Genomic DNA, 22,813 nt, shown 5'->3' with positions numbered 1-22,813 from the left:
CATTAACAGGCAAGAAGAAAACCCTACCCGAACCTCTGTTCTTTAGGGCTCTAGCAAGCTAGGTTTCTGCAAATATGGATTCGGAATTATCAGTAGAACCTCAATCTTTGAAGAAACAGAGCTTCAAATCTCTGGAGCGCGCTCCTCTCGATATATTCTCTCCTCTCCACGGCCACTTCTCCCCTTCCGATCCGCTAAATCTTGAGTATGGAGCTATAGCAAGCAAACCAGCAATTTATGGTCATCCTTCAAATGCCCTTGCTCTTCCAGGTCCACAAAATGGGTTTTCATCAGAAAGCAGGAACCTTTCTACTGCTGCAACAATGGAAAGAACACCAAGTAAATGGAAGAATTACAGGGTGATTAGTGGGCATTTGGGTTCGGTGAGGTCTATTGCAGTGGACCAAAGTAATTTATGGTTTTGTACAGGCTCAGCTGATGGGATTATCAAGATTTGGGATTTAGCAACTGGAACGCTAAACCTCACTCTTATTGCCCATATGGAACAAATAAGAGGCCTTGCTATTAGCAATATAGAAACCTGCGTATTCTCTGCCAGTGATGATAAACAAGTAAAATACTGGGACCTAGTACACAATCAGGTGATTCAGTCTTATCATGGCCATTTAAGTGGTGTCTACTGCTTAGCTCTTCATCCCACCTTTAATGTCCTGCTCACTGGGGGTCGTGATTCTATGTGTAGGCTCTGGGACATCAGAACCAACATGCAAATACATGCTTTGTCTGGGCATGACAACACCGTATGCTCTGTTTTAACTCGCCAAATGAATCCTTATCAGGTCATCACTGGATCACATGATTCAACTATAAAATTATGGGATATTAGATATTTTAAGACTATGGCAACACTCGCACACCACAAGAAATCTGTGAGGGCGATGGCTATGCATCCAAAAGAGGATAATGCTTTTGTGTCTGCCTCTGCTGACAACATAAAAAAATTCAACCTCCCCAGAGGAGAATTCTTGCACAACATGATTTCTCACCAGAAAACAATCATCAATGCAATGGCGGTTAATGACGAGGGTGTTATTGCTACAGGAGGTGATAATGGAAGCTTGTGGTTCTGGGATTGGAGGAGTGGCCACAATTTCCAGCAAGCACAAACTATTGTTCAACCTGGGTCACTGGAAAGCGAAGCTTGCATCTATGCACTCGCCTATGATGTAACTGGTACAATGCTTATTACTTGCGAGGCTGACAAGACTATAAAGATGTGGAGGAGAGGATGACAATGTTACCCCAGAAACTCACCCTCTTCACCATCATTTTAATAAGCAACATTACTAGTAAAATATATATATATATATATATATATATATATATATATATATATATATATATATATATATATATATATATATATATATATATTATGCAACTAGTAATTATATTTTGAAATATTTTATTTGAACAATTTTGTTACTATAAATTTTAGTGTTCAATGTTATGAATTTCTTATGAAATAGTTTTTGTTGTTGTTGTTGATGCTTATATTAATAATATATATAGAAATTTTGAAGATAGGATTTTAGGATTCTGTGGTTTTAATATGAGAAAATGCTGGCACAATTTATTTTTATTGGCTAGATTGGTTTTATCTTCCTTCATTCATTTGTAGTTAGTGCTGGATTGGTGAAAGAAAAGTTGTGAGGATTAATTAAAGAATTGAGTGAGGATGGTTTTGTTTGGTCTCTAATATAAGTTTTCATGGTATTGTATGTTTAGTGCTGGTAGGATTTTTGTAATAGGTAGGGGGTAGTTTAAGATATGGTGCTTGATGTGTACAACAATTGTTGTTGATTACTAAGTTAGTCTTTTGGCTGAAAATACAAGATGCTATTTTCTCCAAACCATAGAGCTCAAAGAAGAATGGTGAGGCAGAAAAACATTTTTAAGATGTCTGATAATTAAATACTCTGAAGTTCTATACTATTCCATTTCTTATTAATCAACTTTTTTCCTTATTTTTTCTGCTTGGAAGGGTTATAAGATTGAATATTTTATCTGTTTTTTCAGTGTCATTAAGTGGATTCACCTTACCATTGCATTTTGGTTTTATGTCCTGAACTATGTTTCAAATCAAATTTAATTAATATATTTTGAACAATTCAGTTTCACTCTAAGTATATGGAATTACTCATAAATTATTAAACTATAAATCATTAGCATTGATCTGTAAAGTCAAAGATGGACATCTCCTCTCTCTCTACTTGTGTAGTTGTGTGTATGCATTTTCTGAATCTGGGTTCTTCTACTTCTTGAAATTTCAGCATCTTAGTTAAAGGTATAATAGCAATCCATCTTATTCTTATTTTGCTAGAAAGAGAGGACACCAACGAATGTGTTTGTTCTACTTTCTGTCTAACACTCCCCTCAAGCTGCTGAAGCATAGATATTAATCATGTCCAGATTGTTACAAATATACTCAACCCTGTCCCTGCTAAGCTCTTTGGTGAACAAATCAGCTAATTGATCGCCACTACGAACATGAGCCATGGAAATGAGGCCTTGTTGAATCTTTTCACGCACAAAGTGACAATCCACCTCAATAATATGCTTGGTACGCTCATGGAATATTGGATTGTTTGAAATGTGTATAGCTGATTGATTATCACACCATAAACGTATGGGCTTCATTACTTCCACACCAACTTCCTTCAACATATTATGCACCCAAGTTATTTCACATGTCACATGAGCCATCGCCCTATACTCAGATTCTGCACTGGACTGAGCCACAACAGTTTGTTTCTTGCTTTTCCAAGAAACCAAATTACCTCCTACGAACACACAATACCCTGTTGTAGACTTCCTGTCACTCAACGAACCTGCCCAATCAGCATCTGAAAATGCCTCAAATCTCGCATGTCCATGATCAGCATATTGAATGCCTTTACCTGGTGCATTCTTGAGATACTTTACAATTCGAACTGCTGCCTCCCAATGAGTTCGCATGGGTGCTTGCATGAACTAACTTACCACACTGACTGGAAAAGTAATATCCAGACGCGCAATGGTGAAATAATTCAACTTTCCCACCAACTTCCTATATCTTTTTGTAGAATCAAAGGTCTCCCCCTCACCAGCCACAAGTCTCACACCCTGTTCCATAGGGGTCTCACATGGTTTTGATCCCAACAACCCAGTATCATCAAGTAAATCTAGCACATATTTCCTTTGGGAGATAAATATTCCTTTTCGAAAGCGAGCAACTTCAATCCCTAGAAAATATTTCAACACTCCCAAATCTTTCGTGTGAAACTTTTCTTTGAGGAAAGATTTCAGAGCTTCAATACCTACTTCATCATTACATGTGATTACTATATCATCAACATAAACAATCAAGAGAATACACCCATCATTAGTATGCTTGAAAAAGACAGTATGATCACACTGACTCCTCTGCATACAAACTCCATAATCACATTACTAAACCTCCCAAACCAAGCTCGTGGAGATTGCTTCAGGCCATATAGAGACCTTTTCAATTTACACACTCTTCCGACTCCCCCTGAGCAACAAACCCAAGATGTTGCTCCATGTAGACTTTCTTAACCAAATCACCATGCAAAAAGGCATTTTTAACATCTAGCTGATACAGAGGCCATTGGTTAGATGCAACTAAGAAAATTAAGATACGAACTGAAGCTATTTTAGCTACCAGGGAGAAAGTTTCTGTATAATCAACACCATAAGTCTGTGTATATCCCTTTGCTACTAGACGAGTTTTAAGTCTAGCCAAAGACCCATCAGGGTTCATTTTCACAACATAAACTCACTTGCAACCAACTGCAGTCTTATCGACCGGGAGGGGTACCAAATCCCATGTATGGTTGTCCTCAAGAGCAGTCATCTCCTCTTCTATTGCCTGTCTCCACCCATCATGTGCTAAAGCCTGACTCAAAGTATTTGGAACTGACATAGAATCTAAACGTGATACGAATGTACGAGATGACAACGACAAATGATCATAAGACACAAAAGAGGAAATAGGGTTTTGACAACGACGTTTACCTTTACGAAGGGCAATGGGAAGATCCAAATCATTTCACGAAGATTTTGGTAAGGAAGAAGTATTCACTTGTGGTTCGGGTGGTGCCACTTCATCTCTCGGCCGCCGAGTATAAACATGTGTAATGAGGGGTCTAGAAATAGACTTGACAGGTATGGTAATAGTATATGTAAGAAAGTCATTGTCTTGAGTAGGCCCATACCTAGACGACCCAACACCCCAGTGAACACCATGTTTTCAAAGAAAGTAACATCAGTTGACACTAAATACCGCCCCAAGTCAGGTGAATAACATCTATAACCCTTCTGAGTATGCGAGTATCCCAAGAATATACACTTAAGAAATTTTGGATTAAGTTTTCGGCGTTGAGGACGAACATACTGGACAAAACAAGTACATCCAAATATTTTGGGTGGGAGATGAAAAAGAGGTTCAGTCGAATACACTAAAGAATAAGGAATTTGACCTTTAAGGACAGACGAAGGCATCCGATTGATCAGGAAACATGCTGTATGAACAACATCAGACCAAAAGACTTTAGACACTTTCATTTGAAACAAAATTGCCCGAGCTACTTCTACCAAGTGACGGTTTTTCCTTTCTTCCACTCCATTCTGCTGAGGTGTATATGCACACGAGGATTGATGAACTATCCCAAGTTGGCACATATAAGTGGAAAAGGGTTTAGAGAAATACTCTTGTGCATTGTCACTTCGCACACACTTAATAATTTTATGAAACTGGGTTTTGATCTCAGCACAAAAATTACACAAAATTGTAAAAAACTCATCTCTAGATTTTATAAGATATAACCATGTACATCTAGAGAAGTCGTCCACAAAAGTTACGAAATATCTAAACTCATTCTTCCTTATAACATGACAAGGACCCCAGCTATCAGAATGAACAAGTTCAAATACAGATCGTACTCTTTTATTGATGCGATGAGGTAGGAAGCCCGACAATGCTTAGCAAACTCACACGACTCACACTGCAAAGTATACAGTGCTTCTAAGCTAGGGAAGAGTTTCTTTAGGACCGATAGTGATGGGTGACCATACCGACAATGTAGCTAGAAAGGAGAGGTATCACTCAACATGGCCTTAGACGTAGAAATAGATTGTTCTAACACATACAGCCCTTCGACTTCCTTCCCCTTACCAAAAATCTTCTTCGTCAAAAGATCCTGAAAGAAACAATAACCCGGAAAAAATGAGACATAACAATTCAAAGACCGTGTGATCTGGCTAACATAGAGCAAATTAAAGAGAAACTTTGGAAGATATAATATAGATGACAAGGGTAATGATGAGGCTGCACCAACACTACCTCTACCCAAAACTGGAACGGATGACCCATATGCTAGAGTAACCATACCAGGATTAGATGGAGAATATGTGGAAAAATCTTAGAATTACCTGTCATATGGTCACTAGTTCCGGAGTCAATGACACACTGTGTAGATGAAGAAGACACACATGCAACAGGATTACCTGTTTGGACAAAGGTTGCAGAAGAAGACGGTTGATTGGATGGAAAGTGGGATGTAGACTGCATAGGAGAAGACATTTTCAGTTGATTGAACGCTGCAGAGGTTGTGTCATAACTCATAATTACCATATGTCTTTCAGATCCAGAGGTTGTGTTAGCAAACCTTTGTTGCCAGGGTAGTTTAGGACAAATTGATTTTTGAAATGGCCCGGTTCTCCACAATTGAAACATACCCTTGGTCCTCCACGACCTCTTCCACCACGCCCTCGATGGCGACCACCTCCACCTTGATTATTATACCCTTCATTAGTATAATTTCCTTGAGATACAAACACACTTTCATCACTATTTATTTCTTGTGATATAAAAACACTCTTCTCAACCGGTTCATTATTGTCAGCACTTACTGCTGCATTTTGTATATGAGATAACACTTGGTCCAATGATCCTAATTCCTTGTTTCCCAATGACTGTGACCTAAGAATCTCATATTCTTTGTCAAGCCCAGAAATCCAACTAAAAACAATTAACTGATCACGTTGTGTTTTCATTGTTTTCACATCAGTTGTAATATGCATTGCAGTGCATAAAGCTTCATTTAAGCTTTTAAAATCATAATAGTAGTCTCTCATATCTCGACCTTTTTTATTAGATCTATAGACATCCTGAGACAACTGATATAATTTTCTCAAATTACTTGTCCCACTAAATCATTCAGACACTAATTCCCACATTGCTTTAACCGTGGTACAATGTTGCATTGATAAAATTACCTTTCTATCAATACAATTAATTACCTGTGATAATAAAGCTTTATCATCTGCTTCCCATTCTTTATTATCTGCATGGAAATCTTGATCTAAATGGTCACCTTTACCCATTCCATCTAAATTAATTTTAACCAAGAATCTCCATTCAGCAAAATTAGACCCATCAGTAGTCAATATTACATCAATTAATTTAGATGGAGTAGATACAACAGTAATATTCCTATTACTTCCTTCTGTCATGACTGCCTATTTGGAGATTTCTGGAAGTAATGATTCAACAACCCAAAATTTAAGGATAAGCAACAAATTATTCCCTGTTCACGTTCAACCCAGGACTGCAAACCCTAAGTGCAAACATCCAAAAACCAAAACTCCACAAAACATACATGGGTAGAACCTAGCACTCACGGCGAGTCCACCGAAGTAATCGCCGTCAATGAAGGTGAACGGAGAACACCTCACGCGCCGGCGCGTGGCGTCGGAGTAGCTGGACGGCGGCGGCGATGGTGGTGCGGCTCGAGCTCCGACGTCGCTTCCTCTTTCCGAGCACGGCCCACTACTTCACTCTCGCCGGCTCTGATACCATGTTGCTAGAATGAGAGGACACCAATGAATGTGTTTGTTCTATTTTCTGTTTATTTCTAACATCTTATATATGACATTTACCTCTTGTTTTTAGTACTTCCCTCATTTCTTTACTCTTTTTTAGATTTTGAATTGAAAATTGTCATTCTTAATTAACAATGGTACTTGTCAATTGAAATTTAGGAATGGGTAACCACCAAAAGTAGGGAAGGGAATTAAGGGATTAGGATATATATATATATATATATATATATATATATATATATATATATATATATATATATATATATATATATATATATATATATATATATATATATACACTTTTTTAAAAAAAAGTAATTGTCAACTGGCCTCAATGTCACCTTATCATAAATTGGTTCAATTTTCTTGCACTTAGTCTGAAATCCTATATACTATATATACATTTTTAAAAAAAAATATGGGGGGCCTCAAAAATTGGGGGCTCTATGCGGTCGCACAACATGTTCAGAACCGACTCTGTTAATATGCCATTTAACCGTTTTTATTACTTCCCTCATTTCTTTACTCTTTTTTTTTTTTTTCCCTGGGTCTCTTAGACCCTTAGTATGTAGATTTGGAGCAAAATGGGTACTCCGATGATAGTGAAGTAACTAGTGAATAAAGCTCTATGCTTTCAGATTTATTGATGTTTTGTTATGAAGGCATAAAAAACTTTGGTCTTTGGGTGATGGGTTGATGCATTTTTTGTGAAATGAAATGCTACTGAAGTTTGCGGATTTCATTAATCGTAAAGTGCTGTAGATGATACTATAATCTTCTGTTTTTTTTACCTTTCTTGTTGGTTTATTCCAAATGCTGAATTTTGATCCTCTTTCCATTTCTTTTTATATTTGTTAGCTTCTTTGAATCTGTAAAAGTACAGAGTTTGTGGTTTGATTGGTGCCATGATTCATGAATGACTGAAAACAGCTAGTAATTGCTATTACATCTGCTTTATATATTATTCTACAAATCTATCTATCTATACAACATACAAATCGAGATGGACACTCTACAAGTGCACCAAAGTATCCAATCCAGCTTCTTGTTTTCCTCTTATGACTTGATCATAAAGGAACTAGCAAATGATTTCTTTAATTTTTACTTTTGTTTGTTAAGCGTTCCGTGAACAAGCTAAAGCTACCTATTTCTTAGTTAGGAAAATTTTGTCTATGTTAGAATGTATGGGGTGTTTGATTTGAGGAGTTAATATACTTGTTTGCTTTAGGAGGAAAAAAAAAAAAAAAAAACACCCTTTGAGAATATTTGGCATGATGGAATTGTAATTTCATTCTTACCAAACTCTATGGAATTACAATTCCATGGTTTGGTTGAAGGGAATTGTAATTTCTAAGTTCTCCCGAGGAATTGCAATTCTATAGTTTTTGTATTGTAATTTCAAGGTGAATTATTATTTTGTCCTCATTATTATTATTATTATTATTATTATTATTATTATTATTATTATTATAATATAAGGACATTTTAGTATTTATTCACTTTTTTCTCTTTTAATTCTCAAGAATTTTATTTCAACCTATCAAATAGTGTAATTTGAATGTTTATCTTAATTTTTTCTCACAAAATTATAATTCATTTTTCTTTAATTCTTTTATTCCAACCAAACGTTTAGTATATTCCAGAAGTCAGAAGGGTTAATTTGGTATTCATATGGGATTCAATTCAACGTAAGTGTTCCTCAAGTCTAGGACGTCCTCACATGCGCCATGCTTTGAATGAATCTCTATGAGAAATGGTCCTCCCTCATCTTTGACTTACAACAACACTACCCACCCTAATTTTCTTCTCAACCAAAAAAAAAAAAAAGAAAGAAAAGAATTAAATATATATTTTGAGAACCTATACTACCCTACTTCACAAACAACTTGAACTAGGATGTTTGACCCAACTCAAAGCTTTGAATTCTGTTCAGGACAAGTCTAATCATTGTCACACTTGTGTGAGATCGTCTCACAATTACTATTTATGAGACGGGTTAGGTCGGTTCAGGTCAATATGTAAATGTAATACTAAATTAGAAATAAAATATTTGTTACTTATAAGATAAAACATAATACTTTTGAAGACAAATACTCTAATTTGATTTGAGGAGTTAATATACTTGTTTGCTTTTGGAGGAAATTAAAAATAATAATAATAATAATAATAATAATAATAATAATAATAATAATAATAATTGGATGGCATGTAACTCTTTGTGCTTCAACAGGTCGGTTCACGGAGTTAATATACACGTCAAACACCTTGTGTTTAGATGGTATGTAGCTCTTTGTGCTTCAACAGGTCGAGAAAGTAGAGATGAACACATATTACAATGTAATAGAGTTATGTTTGGCAGAATTGTAATTCCAATTTCCATATGGAATTACAATTTCATGGTTTAGTTGAAGGGTATTGCAATTCTATAGTTTGTGTATTGTAATTTCAAGGTGAATTACTATTTTGCCCTTGTTATTATTATACAATGACAGTTTAGTCTTTATTCACTTCTTCCCTTTCAATTCTCAAGAATTCTATTTCGACCTACCAAACAATGTAAATTGAATATTCACCTAATTTTTTCTCATGAAATTACCATTCATTTCTTTAATTCATTGTAGGAATTGCAATTCTATAGTTTGTGTATTGTAATTTAAAGGCGAATTACTATTTTGCCCTTGTTATTATTATTATTTTCAAAAAAAAATTATTATTATACAATGACATTTTAGTCTTTATTGACTTTTTCTCTTTCAATTCTCAAGAATTCTATTCCCACCTACCAAACAATGTAATTTGAATTTTCACCTTATTTTTCTTTAATACTTTCATTCCAACCAAACACTTAGTCCCTGTTTGGTAAATGGTTGTTAGCTGTTAGCTAATTGTGTTAATTAGAGAGTATAACTAGTTGATAACATTAGCTGTTGTAGAAAAGTGTTTGGTAAATTAGCTGTTAGCTGATAGTTGTTTGGTATAATTTCTTTTCTAAAAAAACTAATTGAAAAAGTTGCTTGGAGTAGTTTTATGAATTTTAACATTTTAGAATTGCAAAAAGCTAATTAACCAAACACTTATATTGATATTTTAACTAAATCAAACAATTAATATCGAAAAAAAAAAAAAAAAAAAAAAAAAACCAAAATTGACCAATATGCCAATTTTTTTACCAAACACGGCCTTAGTATATTCCGGAAGTCAGAAGGGTTAATTTGGTATTCAACTATGGAATTCAATTCAACGTAAGTGTTCCTCAAGTCCAAGACGTCCTCACATGCGCCATGGCGCCATGCTATGACTTACAACAACACTACCCACCCTAATTTTCTTCTCAAAATATATATATATATATATATATATATATATATATATATATATATATATATATATATATATATATATATATATAGGAGTGTGCATTCGGACGATTCGGACGGATCGGGTGACGGATAGGCTCATCCGATCGGATTTCGGATATGTATTTTGACTACCCTATCCGTTTAAAATTGTTGACTTATCCGATCGGTTATATCATTGTTCGGTTTGGATCGGGTCGGATATCCGACATTATTTCGGTTATTAACAATTGTTGAAATCAAATAAAAAATTCATAAATTAAAATCAAAAGCAAAATAATAAGTAACTGAAAGTCTGAAATATTGAATAAATAAGTAAATAATTAATAGAATGATAGTGTAATAGACTAATACCTGTAATACTAAGTTACTAAGTTAGTAATTAGTATTACTAAGTAGTCTATTAACTAACATTAAGAGTCTTAACTCTTAAGTGGCTAAGAGTCTAAGACTCCAAAAAAACTACAGAAGTACATACTAGCTAGTATACTACATGCAAATTTACATACTACATACACAACTGTTTAAACTTTAAACTGAAGCACCACAAATACAAATTCACCCAAAATCAGCAACTCCTAGACTTTTAGAATTCAGACAATTAGACCTATTCTTCTTCCTGTGAATTGTGGCAAGTTAGTGTAAATAATTAGTACACAAGCAAGTAAAGCAACTGAGCAAGCATTAGAAAATGAAAAACAGAGAAGGGATTATATAAATATTGGCTCAGTAAGCATTTTTTCCATATCATTTGGATTAAGGGCCTATTGCTTCAATATACCTTAAGTATAGAGCAACTGACCAACTTAATCCTTTCCTTTTCAGATTAAACGTCATCATTGCCAAACTTGCCAACTTAAAGTGAACAGACAGAATAAAATAGTTCATACATTACCAAATGCCCAATGTAGTTGAGGCAGCAACTTAGTACAAGTTACCAGGCCTTCATACTTACAGAGTTTGAGACTTACAGATGTCCAGTGTAATTGAGTCAAACATAGTGGACTCAAAAAATAGCAAGTGAGATTAGATTGCAATTTAGTTAAACAGTCAAATACTGTAAAAGATTGCAATAAAATCAAGTAAGTAAAACAAGTAATGTAAATAATAACATTACAGGAATTGTAGCAAGTGTAGAACCAAGAGACCTCCCACTTCCACCATCACCACTTAACTCTGCAAAATAAACAACAAAAGTTAAGTGTATTAACAATTTAATCAATTAAAAATATAAGTATAAAGGATTATAAAGTTGAAACTAAAAAGTCATACCTTTTTCAAACATCTCCAACTCTTCCAGATTCTCCTCAATACATAAAGGAGTATTTTGCATTCTAAGCCAATCTTGTGTACACACCAATGCTTCCACAATTTTTGGAGTTAAAGAACTCCTAAAAGGATCCAATACTCTTCCAGAAGTACTGAAGGCAGATTTTGAGGCTACAGTGGAGATTGGAATGGCTAGGACATCCCTAGCAAGCTTAGACAGAACTGGAAACCTAGCAGAGTTAATCTTCCACCATCCAAGTATATCAAAAGATTCTTCATCTTCAACTATTCCCTCACTCAAGTATATATCTAACTCAGTTTGTTTCTTACCCCCAGACTCCAATCTTTGCTATTTAATTTGGGACTTCAGAAAATGTTGTGGCTTCCCAACAGAAACAGAAGAGGCGGATGTAGGCTGTACAGACACAGGCACAGAAGGGACATGCACAGAAGGGACAGAAGAAGAGGCAGATGTAGAATAATCATCAAATAACTCAGCAAGACCAGCAACTACTTTGTCATAGAATGGTTTACCCTTTTCCTCACCATACATATGATTAAACTGAGTAGGCATATACTCTAACTTGTCTCTAGTGTCTAGAATGTTTGCAAAAAATATCATTAGATTCATTTTTTCAACATCACCCCAATACTTCTCAAATTTTGCCTTCATATTTTTCCCCATTACACCAACTGGCCCACCAACTTCCACCATGCCTTTCAATAGGCAGTACAGATCAGAAATCTCAGTAAATAATGTGTTTGAGGTGACATATAAAGAACCAGAAAATCTAATGGTCATGTCATAAAAACACTTCAGTAATTGAACCAGACTGCCAACAGATTCCCAGTCCATAAAATCAGGAATTGAATTACCCAAATCAGACTTCAAAGAGCAATCTGACTCCAAAGATTCAAACACTTTTTGGTAAGTTAATGCAGACTGCAACATCAAATAGGTAGAGTTCAATCTGGTTGGAACATCTAAACACAAAGAAGACCTTTGTTCAATACTCAACCAATCAGCCAAATCCCTGAACTTCTTGAGTCTAGCAGGAGAGTTTCTAACATATCTAACCACCTCCCTAACCTTCTTAACTGAACTATCACAATCTTTAAGACCATCTTGAACTACTAGGTTTAAGATATGGGCAATACATCTCATGTGAAGATACTTTGTCCTCACAGTAGATGATCCCCAAGACACCAATTTTTTCTTCAGAAACCCCATAGCAGTGTCATTTGATGAGGCATTATCAACAGTCACAGGAAACACATCTCTAAGCCCCCACTGAAGCAAACAATTTTCTAGGGCTTTGGCTAGATATTCACCTTTGTGAGAGGTAACAGGGACAAATGCAAGGATTTTCTTATGAAGCTTCCACTCAGAATCAATGAAATGGGTAGTAACTACCATGTAGTTAATTCTTTGGATGGATGTCCAAAAATCTGTAGTGATACTAACCCTATGACTGCTTCCCCTTAAAAATGACTTCAATTTCAGTCTCTCCTCATCATAGACAACTAGGATTTCCCTACTTATAGTCCACCTGGATGGAACTATAAACCTAGGGCAAGCAATAGTTATGAACCTCCTGAAACCTATTCCCTCCACAAACCTAAAGGGCAATTCATCTATGATTATCATTTCAACCAAGGCCCTCCTTATTGACTCTTGATTAAAAACCCAAGTCCCTATTTCTCCCACAGTAGGCTGACCATCTGTAAGTGATGTAACAGCCTGAAATGTTAACAAGGACTGCCTAGTTTCCTTGGAGTGATGATTTTTCAAACAACTAACCATGTGATTTCTTAAGGAAGAAGTCCCATGTTTTTTTGTCTCACAGTGGTTAATTTTGGCACAATAAATGCATTTGCCTTTTACAACCACATTATTAGTATCCTTTATTGACTCAAAATGATCCCACACTGGTGATCTGGAAGCAACCTGTTTCCTCTTCTTGGCTGGAACAACAGTAGGATGTTGCACATTCTGTTGATTCTCAACAGTTTGGGCTTCCACCCCTGAAGGTCCATCAATTGAGGAGTTGGGAGGTTGACTACCAGACATACTGATATTATCCATCTAAAAATGGTAAACTATCAGTACACACAGCAGGATTCATAAGCATTCCAGAATCAAACACATTTTGTGTCATCATTAAACATGAATGCATAATTAATTAAAGGGCATTATTCAATACAAAATTACAAATATACAAATACAATTAAGGGAATACATCCATAAACTTACAAAGAAATCCAGATTCAGGGATATATTTTAAATATCCAGATGAATCAGAGACTGTTATAACATAAAAACAGCTCATTTCATCAACATCATTATAAGAATTTCTATGGGGCTTCCACCAATTAAAGCCTTTAAGAGACATTATAAGTTTATAAAACTCAAATTTATAAGATACAATCTGGAACTTCTCAACAGATTGACTTAATCACAGTCCACAGAAATCAAAGAATCATGGAAACCATAATCAAGTATCATAACATCACAAACAAGGGACAAGTGATATACAATCTGGAACTTCTCAACAGATTGACTTAATCACAGTCCATAATTCAAAGAATCATAGAAACCATAATCAAGTATCATAACATCACAAACAAGGGACAAGGGACAAGTGATATACAATCTGGAACTTCTCAACAGATTGACTTAATCATAGTCCACAATTCAAAGAATCATAGAAACCATAATCACACACAGTCAGTGCTTCCTCCAGAAATCCAGAATGTCACACAACATATCACACATTCACAGATTCTGAAATCAATTTTATAACACTAGGGTTTTAATAAAAAGTCAGTGCTTCCACCACATTATCACAGAGACACAAAATAGATCACAAATTCGCAATAAACTCAGAGAAATATGTCAATAACTTTAAGAAATAACTTTTACAAAACTAGGGTTTGCAGTAACAACTAACAAAGTCAGTGCTTCCACTACAATATCACAGAGACCACATAATACATCACAATAAATTTAAGAACTGCAAATATATAAAAATAGGGTCAGCGAGTTAATTCTTTTCTCACAAATACCCCGGAGAACGAGGGCTTCAGGCCCGTTTGGTTCACGGAATAGGCCGGGAATGGCATAGCATTCCCAGTAATAGGCCTATTCCGTTGTTTGGTAACCATTTCTATTACCAGGAATAATATTCTTGGTAATAGCCTATTACCTCAAATAAGGTAATAGCTATTACTAGGGCCCCCCCTGGTATTAGCCTATTACTGAACGCTCATGAATAGATTTTAGAATCTATTTCCTTTTTTACCCCTTTCTTTAACCAAATTTTTTTTTATCATATATATAAATATATCCTATTTCACTACCGTCGTTGCCGCCACCACCATCACCGCCGCCGCCACCACCACCATCGTCGCCGCTGCTACCACCACCATCGTCGCCACCACCATCACCGCCGCCGTCGTCGCCGCCACCACCACCACCACCATCGCCGCCGCCACCGCCACCACCACCACCATCGCCACAACCGTCACTGCCCCCACCACCGTCGCCGCCCCCACCACTGCCACCGTTGCCACCACCACCGCCACCGCCATTACCACCATTACCGCCACCGCCACCACCACCACCATCGTCGCCGCCGCCGCCGCCACCGCCACCAGAACCACCACACAGCAGCACCACCGCCACCACCACCACCACCACCACCGCCACAACCGTCGCTGCCCCCACCACCACTGCCACAACCGTCACCGTCAACACCACCACCGTCGTCCCCACCACTGCCACCGCCACCACCACCACTACCACCCTAGCACCACCACCACCACCGCCACCACCACCGTCACCATCACCACCATCACATATTTTTATAAGGGTATTTATGTCTTTTAAAACATATTTCATTTCTATTCCTTAAATCAACCAAACACTGTAATATAATTCCTAAAGTCTATTCCTTCCGCGAACCAAACAATAGAATACAAATCCTATTCTATTCCTTGCCTATTCTATTCCTTATGGAATAGCATTCCTATTACCTCAAAATTCATTCCGTGAACCAAACGTGCTGTCAGAGTCTCAGAGAATGAGAGAAGAGAAGCTCTCGTCTGGAAACCCTAGCAAGAGAAGAGAATCAAGAGACTGACTGCGCAAATGTGAAGTTAGGAGTAACAACATATATATATACTAAGCCTAAACGACGTCGTATTGCTATCTACGTACGCAACCCTAGTATTAATCGGGTATTCGGACGGATCGGGTGTATTTTTTACCCACCCTACCCGAATGCCGTAAACCGACGTCGTTTTGGATGTCGGTTCGGTTTCGCGAATCGGGTAGCGGTTCGGTTCGGGTGGTCTTGGTCGGTTCGCGGTTCGGCCGGTTTTTTCGGGTTGTTCGGATTCTGCTAAGCCCTATATATATATATATATATATATATATATATATTGAGAACCTATACTACCCTACTTCACAAAGAACTTGAACTAGGATGTTTGACCCAACCCAGCGCTTGGAATTCTACCTAGAACAAGTTTAATCATCGACTCACACTTGTGTGAGATTATCTTATGAATCCTTATTCGGGTCAATATGTAAATATAATACTTAATTATACTAATAAATGTAATACAAAATCAAGAATAAAATGTTTGTTACTTATAAGATAAAACATAATACTTTTAAAGACATATATGATTAGAAGTTCCTGTACACGATTTTTCTCTCTACCCTGATATCTAGGGTTTCTCCATCTTCCTACCCTGGAATCTAGGGTTTTACCGAATTCTTGAAGCAAACGATCATCGGCGACTGGCTTTGATTCTTGTTCGACGTCAGCATGGACATTCAAGACCTTGTCGACACTACGGCTGATATTACTCTGGAGGAAGAAGACCTTGGCGTGCGATTTGAGGAAGAACCGGCCGGCGGAATTGATCAAACAGCAGTTAATCGGACCTGGTCGATAGTTGGGCGCTTCTTAACTAATAGGCCGATCAAGAGTGAGATGATGAAGAGGGTTCTGGCGTCGGTATGGCGTTCATTGATGGGCATCGAGGTGACAGATGTGCAGCCGAATCTCTTCCTATTCACCTTCTTCGACGAAGCGGATAGGCTACGTGTTTTGGAGGAGGGTCCGTGGGCCTTCGAAAACGCTTCACTGATTTGCCAGCCTTTGCATGGTGATGACAATCCGGCGCTGGTAGCATTGAACTCGATAGACTTGTGGGTGCAAGTGTTTGATCTTCCTACATACGGAGAAGGTATTGGAAAAGGTTGGTGACTTTGTGGGGATATACTTGCGGGTGGATGATCGGAATTTCACAAGACCATGGGCTACCTTCTACCAAGTTCGGGTTAGGCATGATGTGGCAATGCCCTTGAAACGCCGCATGAAGATGATTTTTTTGTGGCAAGTTGGGACACACGGATAAGTTCTGTCTTGATGCGAGACGGTCATCACTCAGGCCCGAGCAGTATTTGTATGGTCCGGCTTTGAAGGCGGGGGGTATGAGTCCGGCCAAGGTTCTAGGGGATCGGTGGTTTCAACTGGGGCAGGAGCGACGACGTGAGATAGGGAATGGCGGGGTGCCAGGTGGAGAATTACGGCCAGTCGGGACTGCCGTGGCGGTAATTGGTGAGGCGGTGCGTCCGGACGCCGGGGGCAATCTGGATGGGGTTAGCCGTCCAGTGGGGGTTTCGGGAAGTAGTGCTGGGGCGGAGGAGGGGGTTAGGGTGGATCCCAAACGGCGTAGGGGGGCTGACGGTGGTGTGGTGGAGGTGGATGGAGGCATGCAAGTGGAAGTATCATCTTCTTTTTTGGTGGGACCTGGGGACCAAGCCCGCCGTTCCCAATGAGTACCTTGTTTTGGAACTGCTGTGGCTTGGGCAATCCACGGACGGTTCGAGAAGTGGTGGACCTTGTGTCCAAAAGGAAGCCGGATTTTGTTTTTTTGATGGAGACGATGGTAGATGGTAGTCATGCTGAGAGGTTACGAGTTAAACTGGGTTTTGAGGGGTGTTTTAAGGTCGACAGTCATGGTCCAAGGGGGGGGGGGGCCTGTGTTTTCTTTGGGCAAAGAATAACTATGCTAGCTTGATCAGTTTTACCGATAATCATATTGACTTGGTGGTGTTGCTTCCAGGAAGGCCGCAATGGAGGCTCACGTGTTATTATGGCTATGCTCAGAGAAATAGGAGAAGGGCATCATGGGATTATTTGAGGTCACTTAAAGGGGTTTCTGTGTTGCCGTCGGTGGTTCTGGGGGACTTTAATGATATATTGGCCCAATCAGAGAAGAGGGGTAGATTGCCGCATCCGAATGGTTTGATTGAAGGTTTCAGTGAGACCCTGGAGGATTGTGGTTTGGTGTCTCTTCCCATGATTGGCTATCCTTTTACTTGGGAAAGGGGCAAGGGTACTGTGGATTGGGGATAGGGTAGTGGCTTGCATAGATTGGCTGGGTCAGTATGATAGGGCGAGGGTGTACAATATCCGTACGAACTCGTCGGATCATTCGGCTCTCTTTATGGATATTTATGGTTTAGTGCATGCTGCTAGGCCACGTAGTTTTCGCTTTGAGAATGCGTGGTTGTTGGATGAGGGTTGTAGGGGGGTGGTGGAGCACGAGTGGGCCAATTCGCAGGGTTTGAATATGCAGGCTAGGCTTGTTCAGTGTGGAAAGGGCCTGAAAGCATGGGGGGGGGGTGATCGGCATCACAAGTTTGGAAAGCGGATTGGTGTGCTACGGAAGGAGATGGATATGTTGCGAGGTAGTCGTGATCCTGCATCATTGGCCCGGTTTGCACAGCTAGACAGCAGTCTAAATCTAGCCCTATCCCAGGAGGAGGCGTTTTGGAGGCAGCGTGCTAAGCAGCACTGGCTGTGTGGGGCAGATCGTAATACAAAGTTCTTCCATAAGTATGCGTCACACCGGAAAAAGAAGAACTTTGTTGAAAAGTTAAAGAATGATAACGGGGTATGGCAGGAGGGTCAGGCTTTGGATTCGCTGGTTACTTCTTACTATAAACAGATCTTTGTTTCAGGGGGTTCCCCGGGGAATTTCAGAGTGGATTCATTGCAAACACGTGTGACTGAAGCACAGAATACACAGTTATTGCGCCCCTTTGAGCCGGAGGAGGTGCGGGCTGCGTTATTTTCTATGGGCAAAGTTAAATCTCCTAGTCCGGATGGCATGAATCCTGGTTTCTACCAAGCTTTCTGGGATGTTATTGGTAAGGATATTACTTCCTTTGTTCTTAATTGTCTATCCCAATCAACTTTTCCTGATTGCTTGAATGATGCAAACATTGTTTTGATTCCTAAAAAATGTGTTCCCGAGCATGTTTCTGATTTACGCCCGATCGCCTTATGCAATGTTATATATAAGATCATGGCTAAGATGTTAGCAAATCGTATGAAACCCCTGTTAGAAAGTATTATATCATATTCACAGAGTGCGTTCCTTCCGGGTAGGTTGATCTCGGACAATATACTGATTGCTTCTGAGGTTGGAGATTACTTGAGGAGGAAGCAGTTAGGCCAGGTAGGGTGGGCTGCACTAAAACTTGATATGGCAAAGGCATACGATAGGATGGAGTGGTCCTTTGTGAGTGATATGCTTGTTGGTCTGGGTTTCGATTAGGGATGGCAATTTCAATCCGACCCGTGGATATCCACCCGAATCCACCCCGTATGGATCGGGTTTTTTTAGGTGATGGTGGGTCAGGGGTGGGTCTTAAAAAAGCAAACCCGCGGTGGGTCGGGTTGGATTCGGGTTTTATGTACAAGACCCGGCTAGAACCCCACTCGACCCACCATGTCTGTGTGTGTGTGTGTGTGTGTGTGTGTGTGTATATATATATATATATATATATATATATATATATATATATATATATAAAATAGTAAAATAAGTACTAGTATGTAGTTATTTATAAAAGTTTATATAACTTCGTGTATCTTTTTACTATTTTTTACATCAAAACTACTAAGTTTATTTTTAAAAATTAACAATTTAGTTATTATATTTAAATATTTCCATTATTTATGTTTTAGTATCACTAATGGATTTTATTTTTTTATTATGTGTAAATAATTTAAATATTATTTTTTGAAAAACATAATAAGATGATAAGTGGTGGGTACCCGTAGTGGGCACCCGCACCCGGTGGAGGTGGGGGTGGGTTCTGAAAAAGTCCACCCGATGCGGGTTGGAGGTGGGGGTGGGTGGAGAAAATATAAGGTGGGTCGGGTGATGGATGTAGCCCTCCCCGACCCACACCCGACCCATTGACATCTCTAGTTTCAATGCTAAATGGGTACATTTGATTATGTTGTGTATCCAAACCGTACGATACAGGGTATTGGTTAATGGCAGACCTACGGAGGAGATCGTGCCTACAAGGGGGTTACGGCAGGGGGATCCCTTGTCACCTTATCTCTTCATAATCTGTGCAGAAGGTCTATCTTTGCTTTTGCAGGACTCACAATCAAAAGGGCTTATTCATGGATGTAGAGTGGCCCGGGGGGCACCACCGATCTCACATTTGTTTTTTGCAGATGACAGCTTGCTCTTCTTTAAAGCTAATCTGCAGGAAGCATTGGAAGTTAAAAGATGTTTGGGGGTTTATGAGTCCTTCTCTGGCCAAGCGGTGAATTTCCACAAATCGAGCATTTCATTCAGCCGAAATACACAAGCAGAGATGCGGGATCTTGTGTCAGGGTTTATGACGGTTTCTCAGGCGGAGGATTTTGGGAAGTACCTGGGTTTGCCTTCCGTTGTTGGCAGAAATAGGAGGGCGGTTTTTGCTTACATTGAGCAGAAGCTGAGACAGAGATTTGGCTCGTGGAATAAGAGGCTGTTAACTAAGGCAGGTAAGGAAATCTTTTTGAAGAGTGTGGCGTAGGCCATGCCAACTTATACAATGAGTATTTATCTGCTTCTGATCACTTTATGTGCTTCTCTGGAGAGGTTAATGAACAGGTACTGGTGGGGGAATGGGGGCAATGATAGTAACATACATTGGTTGGCCTGGGATAGGATGTGCAGTCCAAAGAAGTATGGTGGTATGGGCTTTAAACGTTTGCACGAGTTTAATCTTGCTCTATTGGCTAAACAGGGTTGGCGGCTTCTTACTAATCCCACATCTTTAATGGCACGTGTTTTTAAGGCGAGGTACTTCCCAACTACATCCTTTTATGAGGCTACTATTGGTGGTAACCCAAGTTATGTCTGGAGAAGCATTATGGCCAGCCAAGATTTGATAAAATCTGGTTGCAGGCGCAGAATCGGAAATGGCACGACTACGCAGATTTGGACGATTCCGTGGCTTCCGGATCGTCAGAATCCTTATGTTGAAACTGATCAAGCTATTAACGGACACCCAATGTTAGTTTCGGAGTTGATTGATGCCCATACGGGTAACTGGAATCTGGAACTTTTGCAACAGAACTTTAATACACGGGATACACAGTTGATTTTGAGATTGCCTGTGAGCATGGATTTTGAGGATATTTGGTATTGGGGGGGGATATAAGGGGGTGTTATTCAGTTAAAGATGGATATAGGAGGTTGGGGTTCTTGAATTCGGACCCATAACCTGTATGGAATAATATTTGGAAGCTGCAGGTTCCCCCCAAATGGAAGGTGTTCCTATGGAGATCACTTTTGAATATATTGTCCACCCTTGATAATTTGATTATTAGGAGGGTCGATATTATTAATATATGTCCGTCTTGTGGTTTGTTTGAAGAGTGTGTTATGCATGTTTTTTGCTCGTGTCCATTTGCTATTAATGTTTGGCAACTTTCTCAGATTCAAATTCCCCCGTTTGCCAACAGGAATTTTTTCCAATGGACGGAGGAGTGGCTTGGCGGCTCATCCGGGTATACTCGAGAGCTACAAGGCAGAATATGTGGTATTCTCCATAGCATTTGAGCTGCTAGGAACTCGGCTGTTTGGGAGTATGTTGTCCCACGGCCGGCTTTGCTCCTGGGGCGACATGCGGCTCAGTGGACTGTGTGGATGGATAGTCAGCAGGCCCGTGGAATTAATAACACCAGCAGCGCCGTTACATTGCATGCACAAAGTGATAACCCACCACCCTTAGTCTAATGTTACATTGATGCCGGCTTTCACGGCTCTCAACACGCAGCGGCTTATGGTTTTGTAGTCTTTGATAGTGATTCCTCCTTCGTGGCAGCAGGTAATGGTCCCTTGCCGTGTCCGTATGATCCCCTCTTGGCGGAAGCTATGGCAATGTGTGAAGCCCTCTCTTGGTTGAAGGATAACGGGTACTCAGGTGGCAGAATCTATACTGACTCAGCAGTTTTGGTTTCGAGTCTTACACATGCTAGTTCGTTTCGTAACTATTTTAGTTTCATTCTTTTATCTTGTACTCGCCTACTTAATGCTTTACCAGGTTCCCAGGTTTTATTTGTTAATAGGGAGGCCAATCATGTGGCGCACTCCTTATCTAAGCATGTATATGTTGTAGCAGGTAGAACACTCTGGAGGGATATACCTCCTTCTTTTATTGAGCCCTTGGTGGCTAATGCAATCTGATTAATTTGGCTTTCAAAAAAAATAATACTTTTAAAGACAAATGTAATACTTTTATATTTTGATGTATAAGTATTATTATTTTTATCAAAAATATTAAATTTTTTCTTATGAGTAATGTTTGACTTATATACAACTATATATCGTACTAAAGCAACATTATAGGTAGCAAATGAGAAGTTTGGACAAGTCAACATAACATATTTAGATTGATTTTGGGTTTTATTAAACTACTATATATGTGTGTGTGTTAAATTGTGAATTATTTGGAAAGAATTATTTACTTTTTTGTTATAAAATTTTTAAAAATAAATTATTTGTATAATATTTGTTTAATGCATAAAAGTTTTAGGTGATAAAACGTTCATCTAATCTAAAATCATGGCATACATATGAAAGGGTTGGTAATTCAATTTGTGATTAGTGAACTTTCTCTGTTAGTTACAAGTTTACACCATCTCCAATCTAACCCAAATTACACCAAAACATTAAAGCTCACATCAAAAAAAAATATTTTCACATCAAATTTTATTCATCATCTCTAACTCATCACTCTAAATGTTATTGTATACTAAAATAATTTTTTTTTTTTGAGAATAAAGACATTAATTCATTAATCATAAGGCGAAACATTTACAATAAAGATCGATAGAATAATAAAACATTCTTTATAGCCAGACACCAGGACTATGTGGTTTAATGGTACCTAGGTTGGATTTCCA

At 38.6% G+C, this 22,813-nt stretch overlaps 1 protein-coding gene and 1 long non-coding RNA gene across 2 annotated transcripts; both read left to right on the top strand.

Moving 5' to 3' along the window:
* LOC109159440 (protein pleiotropic regulatory locus 1-like) lies at positions 1-1,302 on the top strand. Its single transcript, XM_019307551.1, has one exon. The coding sequence runs from the start codon at positions 75-77 to the stop codon at positions 1,251-1,253; it is 1,179 nt and encodes a 392-aa protein (XP_019163096.1). The 5' UTR covers positions 1-74; the 3' UTR covers positions 1,254-1,302.
* Positions 1,303-2,242: 940 nt separating this feature from the next.
* Positions 2,243-21,826, top strand: LOC109159473. Its single transcript, XR_002050582.1, has 4 exons — positions 2,243-2,308; positions 3,554-3,555; positions 17,318-17,325; positions 21,816-21,826. It is a non-coding gene; the product is annotated as an uncharacterized LOC109159473 (long non-coding RNA).
* Positions 21,827-22,813: the final 987 nt, after the last annotated feature.

This window comes from Ipomoea nil, unplaced genomic scaffold (assembly GCF_001879475.1).
Source record: "Ipomoea nil cultivar Tokyo-kokei standard unplaced genomic scaffold, Asagao_1.1 scaffold2827, whole genome shotgun sequence".
Lineage (NCBI taxonomy): Eukaryota > Viridiplantae > Streptophyta > Magnoliopsida > Solanales > Convolvulaceae > Ipomoea > Ipomoea nil.
The sequence above is the reverse complement of the archived record's forward strand: the minus strand, read 5'-3'. Positions and strand labels throughout refer to the sequence as shown.

Bases quoted from the DNA above. Each gene is read 5' to 3' on its own strand.
- LOC109159440 (XM_019307551.1), top strand. From the start codon at position 75: ATGGATTCGGAATTATCAGTAGAACCTCAATCTTTGAAGAAACAGAGC.